Raw genomic sequence first — 13,453 nt, forward strand, 5'->3', positions numbered from 1 at the left:
TGAAGTGTTGGGTTTTATTGTTTTGGTTTTGTGGACAGACTTCAGGCATTTATGTTTGCCTTCCCCTGCTTACTCCTGGGGAAGAATTACACGCGTGCAAACACAAGTTTGCATACAAATACTAACACTGAATGTTCTAGAAAGGAAAGATTGTGAGAAGAAATTATTATGTTATTATTTGTTATTACGTTTTTTGGTTAATTTTGTTCTGCTCGCCTCTTCTGATCTTCCCCTAGACAATTCCCTCCCTAATGTAATTTCACTATAATGTACCTCTTGGCTGATAATTTAATTGCTTTCTGAAATGATCAAGATATAACAACCCCTTCCTCCAAATTTGCAAATAATGCCAAATAGTGAAGTGGCAATAACTGCCTCACATTTTGCTTTCTTCTACCCCAAACCTGTTAAAACCATGGCTCTCGGGGGCTCCCAGGCTTACAGGGTATCTGGGTGAGGTACCTCTCTATTTCAGCCAGCCCGGCTGCCTGATGTCTGTGCTCAGCAAAGCTCTGCTTCCATTCAAGATCTGGCTTTCAATTTTTTCCTTATTTTTTTTTTCCCTTTGTCTTTTTCTATGTGCCAAAACAGAAGGCAGTTGGGTAGAGCCGTGAGGGCAGGTTATCAGCATGATACGTTATTCAGATCAGCTCTTTTTTGTTACTGATGTTTAAGCCCTGTTTGTTCCAATGTGCTTTTTTTTTCCTGTGTGTTATTTCTTCATGTTTACTGAAAAAAAACCAACCCAAAACTCCAAACCCCAACAGTTCAGCTCCTGTTGTCCTTGGTAGTTCTGGAGAAAGGGGTGGGTGAGGGCTGTGTGCTGTGTCCATCCCTCTGTCACCTCTCTTCCCTCTCACAAACCCCAAAGCTGGTTGTGGGCTTTCCTGGGGGCTTTGGCAGCCTGGGAAATGGATTTGTCAGCTCCTGAAATACTGCATTCCGTTGCTTAAATGAGTTAATTTAGTAAAACAGCAGAGTTCTGTGTTACGTTGCAAATAATCTGAATGGTCTCTCTCTCTCTCTGCCTGAGCGGTACCCTGCTAATTGGGTTTTTCTCAGTGTGATGGGTTTCGTACAGCTGAAAGTCTTTGGGATAATTTTTGTAAAGTGCTGCTGACATTTTGGCATTTGATCTCATTCTTCTTGGCTTTGATTTTATAAAAGACTTTATTATAACTCATGTATAACATAACGTTAGTAGAATCACCAGGGGAGAAGGGAAAGGACTCCCTTTCTTCTCAAACGGAGATGAAACAAATCATTTTCTCTCTTCTGTTTCTGTTTTTTAGCCACCGGTTGTTATAATGTGCGTCTTTGGAGAGACAATAATGTTGCTGGCATCTTTTTTTAGCAGTGAGTGTTATTTATAAATTTTGTTTTCCCCCCTCTGCAGATAAATCTCCCCATTTCTTGAGGCTGGGGGACGTAGAGGTCAACGCGGGGCAGAACGCTACGTTTCAGTGCATTGCTACGGGGAGAGACGCCGTCAATAACAAGCTGTGGCTCCAGGTAAGGCCAACTCGTGCAAGGCTGTTTGGCTACAGGACAGTCCACTTTCTGAAAGTGAAATATTTAAATTCCTAAGCCTTTTTTTTTTTTTTCTTCTGCATGTAAAATATTTAGTATAAATACAATTTTATCTTTGTTGAATGGAGAAACTTGCACCATTAAAAAGCTGGGGTTGAAAACGAGAACGATTGGTGTGGGCAGTGGAGGAGGGTTGGTCTTTAGGGCGTTGTGGGCCTTCTCTACTTGTAAATCAGCTCCTCTGTATCTAAATTCATTACTGAATGCAGATAATTGGCATTTGGGATCTAGTAAAACACAAATGTAATGCGGCTGTCACAAATTTTGAGGATTATTTTATCATATAAATTGTATCATATGAAATACAAATTATTGTAGCATATAAATTCTGCTCCACCATGGACCTCTGTGGGCTGCAGGGGGATCTGTGCTCCACCATGGACCTCCATGGGCTACAGGTGGACAGCCCACCTCACGATGGTCTTCACTAGGGGCTGCAGGGGAATCTCTGCTCTGGTGCCTGCAGTTCCTCCTCCTCCTCCTCCTTTTTCACTGTCCTCAGTGTCTGCAGAGTGGTTGCTCTCACTCCTCTCTCTGGCTGCAGTTGCTGCAGTTTTTTCCCCTTTCTTATCTATGTTATCCCAGAGGTGCTATCCCAGATGTGCTCAGCCTTGGCCAGTGGCAGGTCCCTCTTGGAGCCGGTGGCATTGGCTCTGTTGGACGTGGGGGAAGCTTCCAGCAGCTTCTCACAAGTCACCCTTGTAGCCCCCCCTGCTCCTAAAACCTCTCCACGCAAACCCAATATAGTATGTTAGAATCTAAGAGATAACTAAAACCAGAAAATAACCCTTCTTGCTAAAAAAACAAGAAAAAAGAAAAAACCAACCTCCCCAGAACAGCCGCCTCACTTTGTGGCGTGGGGATAGTTAAGTAGAAGGATGGCAATATTTTACAGATGCTTCTTAACAAATTAAATTTTGCCACTTCAGGATTAAAAAAATCAGTTGTATGTGTACCTTGATGTGATGCTTTAGGTTATGCATGAGTCTTAAGCACCAGCACTCCTTTAGAATCCTTTAAAACTGTATTTTTTAAAAAATATGTGTTTCTGCACATTTTCAGAACTGTAAAGTATATACTTTTTTGGAAACGCTGTACTTTGAAATGAACTATAATCAGAACTTTAACATATCTATTTTTTTGGCAAGCGTTATACTTTGAACTATAATCAGTTACTTCAATCTGTTTGATTTTTCTTTTAATAGGGAGCAGAGCTGACAAACCTTGAGTAACAGTTGCGTATAGGCATGTGAGAAGCTTAATATTTTTAAGAGTATTTTTTTAATAGATAGAATGAGATGAGAAGAAGTCTGATACGTATTACTGGACAAATATGCCACAACATTAAAAAAAGGAACACACATGTAGCAGTAACTGCACTGCTTTTAGTGAAAAGGCATCAGAGCAGGAGGAACGATTCGTGCTCCGGCGTCTGTGAGTAGGAGCTTGGTTAAATTGAGGGAAGATCTAATGCATTCATTGAGGAAGAGGAGTTTGATTTTGGAGACTTGCGAAATAGAGCACAGAAAGTGAAATGAAGCCGGGTTTTGCTGTGTCACAGGCAGGACTATGGCAATAGGAGCACACCCGTGAAGCATCACCTCCAGGAGATGCTGGGTCAGAAGGGCTGGGTAGGAGCAGCTGGCTGGAGATCTTCCCCATCGCTTGCTCCTCGGCCTCAGATAACGCTGAGGAGCATCCTCGCTGATTTACACTCCCCTGAGAAGCCAGAACAACTCACAAAACAGATGTTTTGTGCCTCCATATACATACAGATGGGTTTTTTTTGTGTGTTGATCGCAGATGTGGCAATTGCTCAAAGTGCAAAAGATAAGGCACCTTTGAGCTCATAACTCCTCTTGCTTGTGCTTATGAAGGGCTTTGGTATTCTTAAGGATACCTTGCTGCTAAAATTATGGACTTGAACTTCTGTTCCCCTTCTTGCTTTCCCTTAGACAGTGTGAAATTTTCACCAATTTAAAGGCGACTCATTTTTTTATTTCTTCCACCTTCCTCATTCCGCTCCTCCATCCCTCTTTCCCAAGGGACACATGAATCAGCAGCTTCCCCTCTGAATTTCCTTCCTTAGATAACACAGTGAGTTGTGTGCAGGTAATAGTGAATTGACTGCTTTTCCTTAAAAAACTCGGGGTGTTGATTTACACTCCCCTGAGAAGCCAGAACAACTCACAAAACAGATGTTTTGTGCCTCCATATACATACAGATGGGTTTTTTTTGTGTGTTGATCGCAGATGTGGCAATTGCTCAAAGTGCAAAAGATAAGGCACCTTTGAGCTCATAACTCCTCTTGCTTGTGCTTATGAAGGGCTTTGGTATTCTTAAGGATACCTTGCTGCTAAAATTATGGACTTGAACTTCTGTTCCCCTTCTTGCTTCCCCTTAAACAGTGCGAACTTTTCACCAATTTAAAGGCGACTCATTTTTTTATTTCTTCCACCCTCCTCATTCCGCTCCTCCATCCCTCTTTCCCAAGGGACACACGAATCAGCAGCTTCCCCTCTGAATTTCCTTCCTTAGATAACACAGTGAGTTGTGTGCAGGTAATAGTGAATTGACTGCTTTTCCTTAAAACTCGGGGTGGATATTTATGCGCCTCGTGAGGCTCCGCAGGGTGACTTGGAAAAGGTTCACTTTAACCTTTGACCGACCCGGAGTTTCATAAATGCCCCAATACCCAGAAAGGAAGAACGGGCAGATCAAATCAAATGCCTAAGTAATTGTTTTTGAGAGCCCTGAGCTGAAACATTCCAGGAATGTATTTTTCTCATAAAAAGAAAAGCCATTGGAAATAAAATAAAAAAAAAAAACCAAAAGTGCAAAAACGAAAAATGAAATGGGAGAATGGGGAGAAGACGCTTTCCAAGTACTCTGTGTTAGAGAAAATAGCTTTTGGTTATGTCCTTATTGAAAGAAAATTTTTTCCTTGGAAAAAATCCAAAAGAAAAGAACCAAACCGGCAGCAATTTCCTATTAAAACACATTCTTTGATAAGTGAAGATCTGAGGTGCAATCTGGGACACCAGAGCTTTTTGTATCTGAAAGGATCTAAGATCTCATTTGCTTGCATTGAAGTGATAGAGATGTACAGGCTCTCCCAGTGCTCCCAGTGCTCCCACAGCTCCCTGGAGCCAGGAGGCGCTGAAATAAATTCAACAGTGGGGGGCAAAAAATAGCAGCCATCCCATGGCTTCAGCCAGGCTCAGTCTGAGCTTTGACCTCCTCATCCCTCTGGGGCTTTGGAGTTTGCCAGGAAGTCAGCCTAGAAAAGTGAGCTGGCTGAAAGACATTTGGGGCCAAACTGTGGCTTCAACCAGGCTCAGTCTGAGCTTTGACCTCCTCATCCCTCTGGGGCTTTGGAGTTTGCCAGGAAGTCAGCCTAGAAAAGTGAGCTGGCTGAAAGACATTTGGGGCCAAACTGGATTTTTGTTGTTGGGAGTGATGAGCACTGTTTATTTTTGTGTGGTTTAAAATTATTTTTGTGATTTTAAAAAAAAAATTTTATTATTCTTTTTAATTATTATTTTTTAAGCTTCATTCATGTCTCAGTTATGTATATAAATAGTGCCAACAGGTGGAAAAAGATGGGAATGTTTGGTTAGAAGCAAGGAAGAGGGAAGCATCAAAACAACTTGACCTGAATTAAAAGTAGATGTCGGTAGCGTGTCTCATTGTAGTGTCCTACGTAAGCTTTAATAGATTTTTTTAGTAACTGGGGGAAAAAGCCCTGATCATCTGTGTCCGTTTACGTTTCCATGCTTATGTTTTTCTCAGTGTATATATAATTAAGTGCACGTACTTTTGTGTGTCTGAAAATAAAAATGGGTAAAAATAGGTACAGCATTTCAGTAGTGTTTACTGCTGTAATAACAGTCTTTTCATCAACTCCATTTTCTATAAACGTACATCTGTAAATATTTCAGACAAATAGGAATTAACATTGAACTGAACTTCTCCTGACTTTCATGGCTGCACATTCTGCTCTTGTTTGGTTTTAGATTGTATCTGGTCTCTTGTTCCCCTTTATGCCCCTTCCCTCCCATCCCTGAATTTCAGCCCCCCTGGACCAAGATCTGGGAGAGTCGGGGCTCTGGCACTGAAAGATAAGCAGAAAAGATAACACAAGTCTTTAAAAGTTGCTGCTTTGTTAATACAAAGCAAATATTTGCAGAGATAAAGAGATTTAACTGGCTGAACAGGACGATCTAAAACAGCCCTGTTGTGGTGAGATGAACAGGAGGTGTGGGAGTGGGACAGAAATGCAGCTCACATTTTTTTGATTCTTCACCTTTTCCACCTAATCTTCTATCGAATCCCTTACCCTCGTGAGCTGAAGGATTCTCTTTAGGACCTGTAATTATTATTAGCAAATTCTGAACGAGTTTCAAAGTCCTTAGTTTTTGTTTAGGGTGGGCATTGATGTTGTTTATAAATACACTCAGTCTTGGTGTCATTTTTGCTTGCCACCCCCTTCTGAATGCGATGCTGTGGGGTTTTTTTTCCTTGGTATTTTCCCCCTCCTCTTAGAATTTCCAGAACCCCAAAGCCAAGGTGGGAACCTGGCTTTTCCACCCGATCTGTTTGCTGTGCTCTGTCAGATAAGTTTCAAGAGTCAGCAGAAGCTCTTGCTGAAAAGTTCTTTCCTGTAGGAGGTGAAGATAAGTGTTTGTGTCATGTTAAAAGGTGGAATATGGCATGTATAGACATCGTAACTCATCAGCTGTTTGCCCATTTCTCCTTTTCTCTAAAGCCTATGAATTGTCTTTGGAAAGACACTGGAAGAATAAGGATTCTTTCTTTTATTACCACTTGGTGCACCTTGCTGCTTTGTTCACGCTGGTGTAGAATGAAAAGGTGGGCCTATGGCTACTGTGTGTCCCCCTGCCCTGAAATACCCTGCATTCCTGGGGAGTCACGTCAACAAATAATCTTGCAAACAAGAGGCAGTTCTGCCCGTTAGTCCTGCACATTGCAGAATCACAGGATATTCATGGTTGGAAGGACCTTGCAAACAAGAGGTGGTTCTGCCCGTTAGTCGTGCACATTACAGAATCACAGGATATTCATGGTTGGAAGGGACCTTTGAGACCATCAAGTGCGACCACAAACCCCCCCCCAAACAACCAAAAATAACACCAAAAAGCAAAACAGCCACAAACAGACACAACCCAACAATCTCTGGCACTAGAGCATGCCCTGAAGAGCCATGTCTACACGTTTCTTAAATCCCTCCAGGGATGGTGACTCCACCACCTCCCTGGGCAGGCTGTTCCAGTGCCTGACCACCCTCTCAATAAAGTCGTTCTTCCTAATATCTAATCTAATTGAGACCATCAAGTGCGACCACAAAGAAAACCCCAAACAACCAAAAATAACACCAAAAACCAAAACAGACACAACCCAACAATCTCAGGCACTAGAGCATGCCCTGAAGAGACATATCTATAAGTTTCATAAATCCCTCCAGGGATGGTGACTCCACCACCTCCCTGGGCAGGTTGTTCTGTGCCTGACCACCCTCTCAGGAAAGTCATTCTTCCCAATATCTCATCTAAACCTCCCCTGCCCCTTCAGACCTTTTCCTCTGCTCCTGCCATTATTCCCTTGGGAGAAGAAGCCAACCCCCACCTCTCTCCACCCTCCATATATAATAATATCATAGTACCCATTTGTTGGGATGGATACATGTTAAGTATTAAATATTGGAAAGAATAGGGTGCACAGGGCATTCCAAACGTGAAAATGCTGGAGTGGAGTGGGGTGTGAGGGGAGGGTGTGTGTGTGTGTGTGTCTTTTCCTGTTTGATTTGGAGATTTCTGTGGGGACAAAGCTTCTAAGGTTTCAAGGTTCGTTCCTTTGTGAAGACGGTGCAGAAATAGAATTGGCTGAACGGAATAAACACCATTTGGGTACACAAAGACTGGGGAGAGCAGTGTGCGCGTTGTCCAGCTATTTGTTCTGTGGGTCTAATTGGGATATCAGAGCAATAGGGTTTTTTGCATAATCAGGCTGCGTTTAACGGCTTCCTGAGCTGGGAACAATCGTGGCTCCCAGGAGCCCGATGCGATTTCCAGTCTGGTATCAATGTCCGGTTTCGCTGGACGCTGGCGGGGAGCGGGGAATAGAGCTTTTTGCAGGAACATCTGTTAAACCATATGTCTTGGCACCTGGTTCTGATGGCGATCACTGCGGCGGTAATGAGTCCATCCATCATCCCAGAGCTTTGCATTTAACATCGCCTCGGATTCGGGGGAGCTGCTGGTTGTGGCTGGGCGGTGGGGATGTGTTTTCCCCCCCTGCTCGGTGGCCAGACCGTTTGCTTTGGCCAATCTGAGATTCATAACGGGGACGGGGGTGTGTGTGTGTGTGTGTGTGTGTCATACATACCCCATGCATTTAAAAGTTTAATAGGAGGCTGGTAATCCTGTGCAGATTGCCACCAGGGTGGCTGGCTAAGGGCCACCCCACTCGGGTTGCCAGGGCTGGGCAAGGCAGCCCCTTGGAGAGGCTCGTCAGCGCTAACGCGGGCTGATGCAGCCCCTCTGTCTGCCGGAGGAAAATGCCTTTCCTGGTGGAATAACAGATAATTAAAGCAATTGCCTGAGAGAAATAATTGGAAAAAAAAAAAAAGAAAAAGCAAAATTAAAAAGCGTTATGGAAAATAAAATGCAAATTGCTGTAAAAACAATGGAGTGGGGCTGACCTCCCGGCGGCACCAACTGCTGGCGGAGGATGGACAAGCATCTGTGGGGTTGTGTGTTTGGGCTCAAACCACCAGCCGTATCCCGCTCCCTTTCTTGAGGAATCACAGAATCTTCTAGGTTGGAAGGGACCTTAAAGCCGGAGGATGGATGAGCATCTGCGGGATTGTGTGTTTGGGCTCAAACCACCAGCCATATCTCGCTCCCTTTCTTGAGGAAGCACAGAGTCTTCTAGGTTGGAAGGGACCTTAAAGATCATCTTGTCCAACCGTCAACCTAACTGACAAAAATAGACACCCACACAACAAACAAGGAGCATCATCACTAAACCAGACCTCCCAGCACTACATCAACCCGTCTTTTGAACACCTCCAGGGATGGTGCCTCAACCACCTCCCTGGGCAGCCCATTCCAATGCCTGAGAACCCTTTCAGTGTAGAAATTTTTCCTAATATCCAGCCTCAACCTGCCCTGGAGGCAGCTGGTGGCCTGTGATGACCCACTCGGGCAGGTGGTTGTGCAGCACCAATGGAGTGTTTCAGGAGCTGGTGTTGATGAGAACCTGTGCCTTTGGCAGGGGGTTGGGGGACACAGCCCTGACCGTTCGGGTTTGCGTTGTGGAAGGAAGTTGTGCCAGAGGAAGGAGCCCTAACCTTTGTGCCTTGTTTGCCAGCCCGTTGGGGCTTGGTGCCCGTTGCCACGGAATGTGATGTGATATTTAGCATTTATTTTTCTCTCGCTGGGTACCGTGTACGTGTTGCTCTGTAACCAGCCCTGGGCATGGGCAGCTGGTGGCCTGTGAAGACCCACTCGGGCAGGTGGTTGTGCAGCACCAATGGAGTGTTTCAGGAGCTGGTGTTGATGAGAACCTGTGCCTTTGGCAGGGGGTTGGGGGACACAGCCCTGACCGTTCGGGTTTGCGTTGTGGAAGGAAGTTGTGCCACGTAATTCCTGCCTTCCCAGGGTACCCTTCCCATGGTTGAAGGTGAAGGTGTTCAGCAGGAGGGTTTGAGTACGTGGGTCCTTGGGGTAAGCCATTGAACTGCAGCCAAGTGTTGGGTGGCTCGTGGGCTCTGAAAAAATATCTATAATAGGATGGTTACATCCAATTTAACTCTGTTTTACGCCAATGGAGTGTTTCAGGAGCTGGTGTTGATGAGAACCCGTGCCTTTGGCAGGGGGTTGGGGGACACAGCCCTGACCCTTTGGGTTTGAGTTGCAGAAAGAAGTTGTGCCACGTAATTCCTTCCTTCCCAGGGTACCCTTCCCATGGTTGAAGGTGAAGGTGTTCAGCAGGAGGGTTTGGGTACGTGGGTCCTTGGGGGTAAGCCATTGAACTGCAGCCAAGCGTTGGGTGGCTCGTGGGCTCTGAAAAAATATCTATAATAGGATGGTTACATCCAATTTAACTCTGTTTTACGTCGTTTGCATGTTTTTTCTACTTTAAATTTTTCACAGTTTTCTAATGTAACTCTGCCTTTGGAGCTCCCATTGCGTTTGGCTACAGTTAATTAGCAGGTTAAAGATGCCGTTTCTTTAGTTTGATGATGAAAACATTCTCTGCCAAAGTGCACCTGCCTATTCACCTTTTTCACTGCCTTTGAAGAATGTTTTTGGTTGGTTTGCATGAATTTTGTGGCCCCTGAAAGTCAAGGGGAGCTGAGCACTCTGAGTGTTGGAGGAGAGTTGAAGCTGAGAGAAGGTGCTCTGTTGGCACCCGGAGGGTTTCAGCTGTGGAACTGACAGAGGTTTTTGGTCCCTCTTTTTTTTTTTTTTTTTCTTTGGCTACAGTTAATTAGCAGGTTAAAGATGCCGTTTCTTTAGTTTGATGATGAAAACATTCTCTGTCAAAGCGCACCTGCCTCTTCACCTTTTTCGCTGCCTTTGAAGAATGTTTTTGGTTGGTTTGTGTGAATTTTGTGGCCCCTGAAAGTCAAGGGGAGCTGAGCACTCTGAGTGTTGGAGGAGAGTTGGAGCTGAGAGAAGGTGCTCTGTTAGCACCCGGAGGGTTTCAGCTGTGGAACTGACAGAGATTTTTGGTCCCTCTTTTTTTTTTTTTTTTCAGTTTTAGTCACTTGTCAAGCCTGATGCTTTTTTGGTGTTGAACTGAAATAATTCAGTTGCTTTTACTTATAGAAAAGATGTTTCTGAAAGTGAGGAACAAGCTAGGGAAGCGTGGAGGACAGGGCTCCTCTTTCACAATGACTTGTGTGTTTTACCTGCACTTTCACCTGATCATGTTTGTGTTCTGTGATAGACGTTCTGGTTTTCCAAATGTATTTTTCAAAGATGTGTGAAAAGCTGCCTTGAAGTGATGATATATCAGGCTCCTTGTAAATGACTTTTAGTTTACTCTGTATCACACGCTGCTGACTCTGACATGGTTATAAAGAGCATTCACCAATGAAAAATACAGTATTCATAACTTCAGATCTGATATTCTCCTTCTATCTTGTTTGTTTCACAAAGGTTTTTCCCCTTTCTTTTCACTCTGTAGTCCCCTCTAATGCTATCTATGTCACTTAACCTCGAGTGAACTGTTCTCCCTCTCTCCATCCCCAATTTATCAGCTTCTGGGTAAAATATGGCAGTTCTCCCTAGATGCCTGGTCATCTTAGGTTTTGGCAACATGAAATACTGTAATCCTCCTGGTTTTAATTTAATTATGCTCCAGTTAACAAAGTCCTCCAGCCTGTGTGGCTGCCAGTCGTTTGGTTCACTCGGCAGCCTTTGGGATCTCATCCCTGTAGCTCTTCCCTAAGGATGCTGCTGCCCCCGTGGTGGCTGGAGCACCGGGGGCTGGGGACCGTGCCTGTGGTGGTGCCAGCTCTCTGAAATCAAGGTCACGTTTATAAAAACCTCTATTCTTATAAATCCCTTGCCCATTGGGTCCTGTGAGTCCTGTCTGTTAATACCTCCGTTCAGGTTGTCCCCTCCTCACTGGTGGGATGTGCAGTGGGTTGCTTCATGCCTCAAACCCTGCTTTCCTCAAATAGCTACTTTTATAAAAGGGTAAAATCATCTGCTGAGAAGTGTTTGATTCTATTCTTTTGCACTTACATAGTTTAGGGACTTAAAAACTTATTAAACATACTAGAAGCATAATAAGCATGATACCTATTTATTGTATGAAATGATAAATAAAATCTTAATTTTTTGCCCCCACCCACAAAGAGCAAATGACTGAACAAGTAGGATTTTTTTAAAATTTTATTAATGAATACATGATTTAGTACTAAATTTTTTTTTACAAATGACTGAACAAGTAGGATTTTTTAAATTTTATTAACGAATACATGATTTAGTACTAAATTTTTTTTTTCAAGCAGAACAAGAATTGCGCCACGGCTTAAATAATATGCCTAGATAATCCTGTCTTCTTAAACTAAAAGAAGGTGAAGTTGCAATTTCTTTTGTTTGTACAATTTTTAAGAAAAAGCATAAACTTTTTTTTTTAGTAGGAAATTAATACAGCCCGCTTTAACTTGCTGATCTCCCTACATTCATGGCAAATGAGACTAAGATCCTACTTTCCCATCAAATTCCTTTATTGGCAGGAAAAGCAATGCAGCTTTTCTCATGCAAACGTAAAGAAACTGAAGATCTTGAATCAATGTGACAAGCCAAGTTTTATCCAATAATCCAGATTTTTCTGCAGTACAGAAACATCCCTGATTCCTTTGAATGCCTTGGATACAGGCACTGCTGCTACTCAGGCTTGTCCCCTTTCAAGTAGCTCCATTTCTCTCTCACTGCACTGAAATTCCTATTGAAGAAAGCAAGGGTTCTCAGGAAATAATCTAATTGAGAGCCATCTGGCCCTTCAGAGGTGGCAATCCCAATTTATTTTATTATAATAAAATCCACCAGAGGCAAAATAGCAAAATTCATACTACAGTGTCCCCGGCCATTCCACTACACAAATAAAAACAACACTCGTTCTTTCTGGACATTTTAAATCCTTTTATTTTGAACCTAATCTAACACATGCCACCAAAAAAAAAATAAATCTATATTTTAAAAAAAATAATAATAAAAAAGCTTTTGAGAAAGCTATAACTCCTGAGTGCAGGTTGTTGATTTTTTTTTTTTTTATATTTTTTTAAAAAACCAACCATAATTCACAGAAATATGGATTCTGGACAGAGTGATTAAAGATGTGTATCACCTTGAGCAGTGCATGCTCAACTACAATATTCACCCTGCAGCTTGAAACAAAAAACCTGATCAGTTAGGAGAAGACAAGAAGGGAAAAATCTGGAAAAAAAACCAAACCCTGCTGAAGACTAACACCAATAATACTAATAAAAAAAAATATAATTTTTTAGAAAGAGATTTTTCTCCGTTTGGAAGTTGTGTCCTAAATACTGTAAAAGCATATGCTGTGTAGTTGCTGAAAAGTGCCAGGCAGCTACATAAGTAAGATCTTAAAAGTATAGTTATTTGTGTGGTTTATTCCCCTCACGTTGTTTTATTTTTCAAAAGCATCCTTTGGCAGAGGTGCTGCATTATTGCCGGCGTTCCAACTATCCCTGTTCAACCCTTTTTGCTCTCACAAAAAATGACGTTTCTCCCTTGACACCATGAGTAAAAGCACAAAAAATTAGGAGCAGGTTATTTACAAATTCTCTTTTCCTTTGGGCAGCAGAATTGTAATTCCTGGGGTGCTGGGATCATCCTCGGGTCCCTTCTGCTCCTCGGGGAAGCTTTGATTCCACCTTCAGGACCACCCCTGGGTTTGTGCCCTCTCCTCTTCTCCCGGTGGCCACACAATGAATCCCATCATGAGCTAATCCGTTCGGTGATGATAACATATAGGGGAGGGAATATGTTTTCCAGGAAGGTTTTATTTTTTTTTAATTCCAGGTCAGTTTTCTGTAGGAGCATGGGAGGGGGGAGCGAGCGGGGCCAGAATTAACGCCTGTGTCACTGCAGTGAAAATGTTGACATCTTCTGATCTCTGGAGGCATCTCGGTGCCCAGCCGAGAGCCTGAGAAGGCAACCGGAGTTGACTGTAATTATTAGCGGTGGAGAGGACTTGTTTTAAGGTGTTTACACTAAGGAAGGGTCGGGGATGTGTAAGGTTAAGCTGTCCGGGCTGATAAAAATCAGTGGTATGAAAAAAAAAAAAAAAATACCCCTG

The 13,453-nt window shown here is 43.2% G+C and overlaps 1 protein-coding gene across 12 annotated transcripts in view; it reads left to right on the forward strand.

The window, feature by feature from the left end:
* PTPRK (protein tyrosine phosphatase, receptor type, K) overlaps window positions 1-13,453 on the forward strand; it is a 353,816-nt gene that overhangs the window by 100,653 nt on the left and 239,710 nt on the right. For all 12 annotated transcript variants that reach the window (XM_014942619.1, XM_014942624.1, XM_014942626.1 and 9 more), the window contains exon 4: window positions 1,397-1,512. In XM_014942619.1, coding sequence (XP_014798105.1) covers window positions 1,397-1,512 — 116 coding nt within the window. The remainder of the gene's footprint in view (window positions 1-1,396; window positions 1,513-13,453) is intronic.

Source organism: Calidris pugnax, unplaced genomic scaffold (assembly GCF_001431845.1).
Source record: "Calidris pugnax isolate Ruff unplaced genomic scaffold, ASM143184v1 scaffold86, whole genome shotgun sequence".
Classification (NCBI taxonomy): Eukaryota; Metazoa; Chordata; class Aves; order Charadriiformes; family Scolopacidae; genus Calidris; species Calidris pugnax.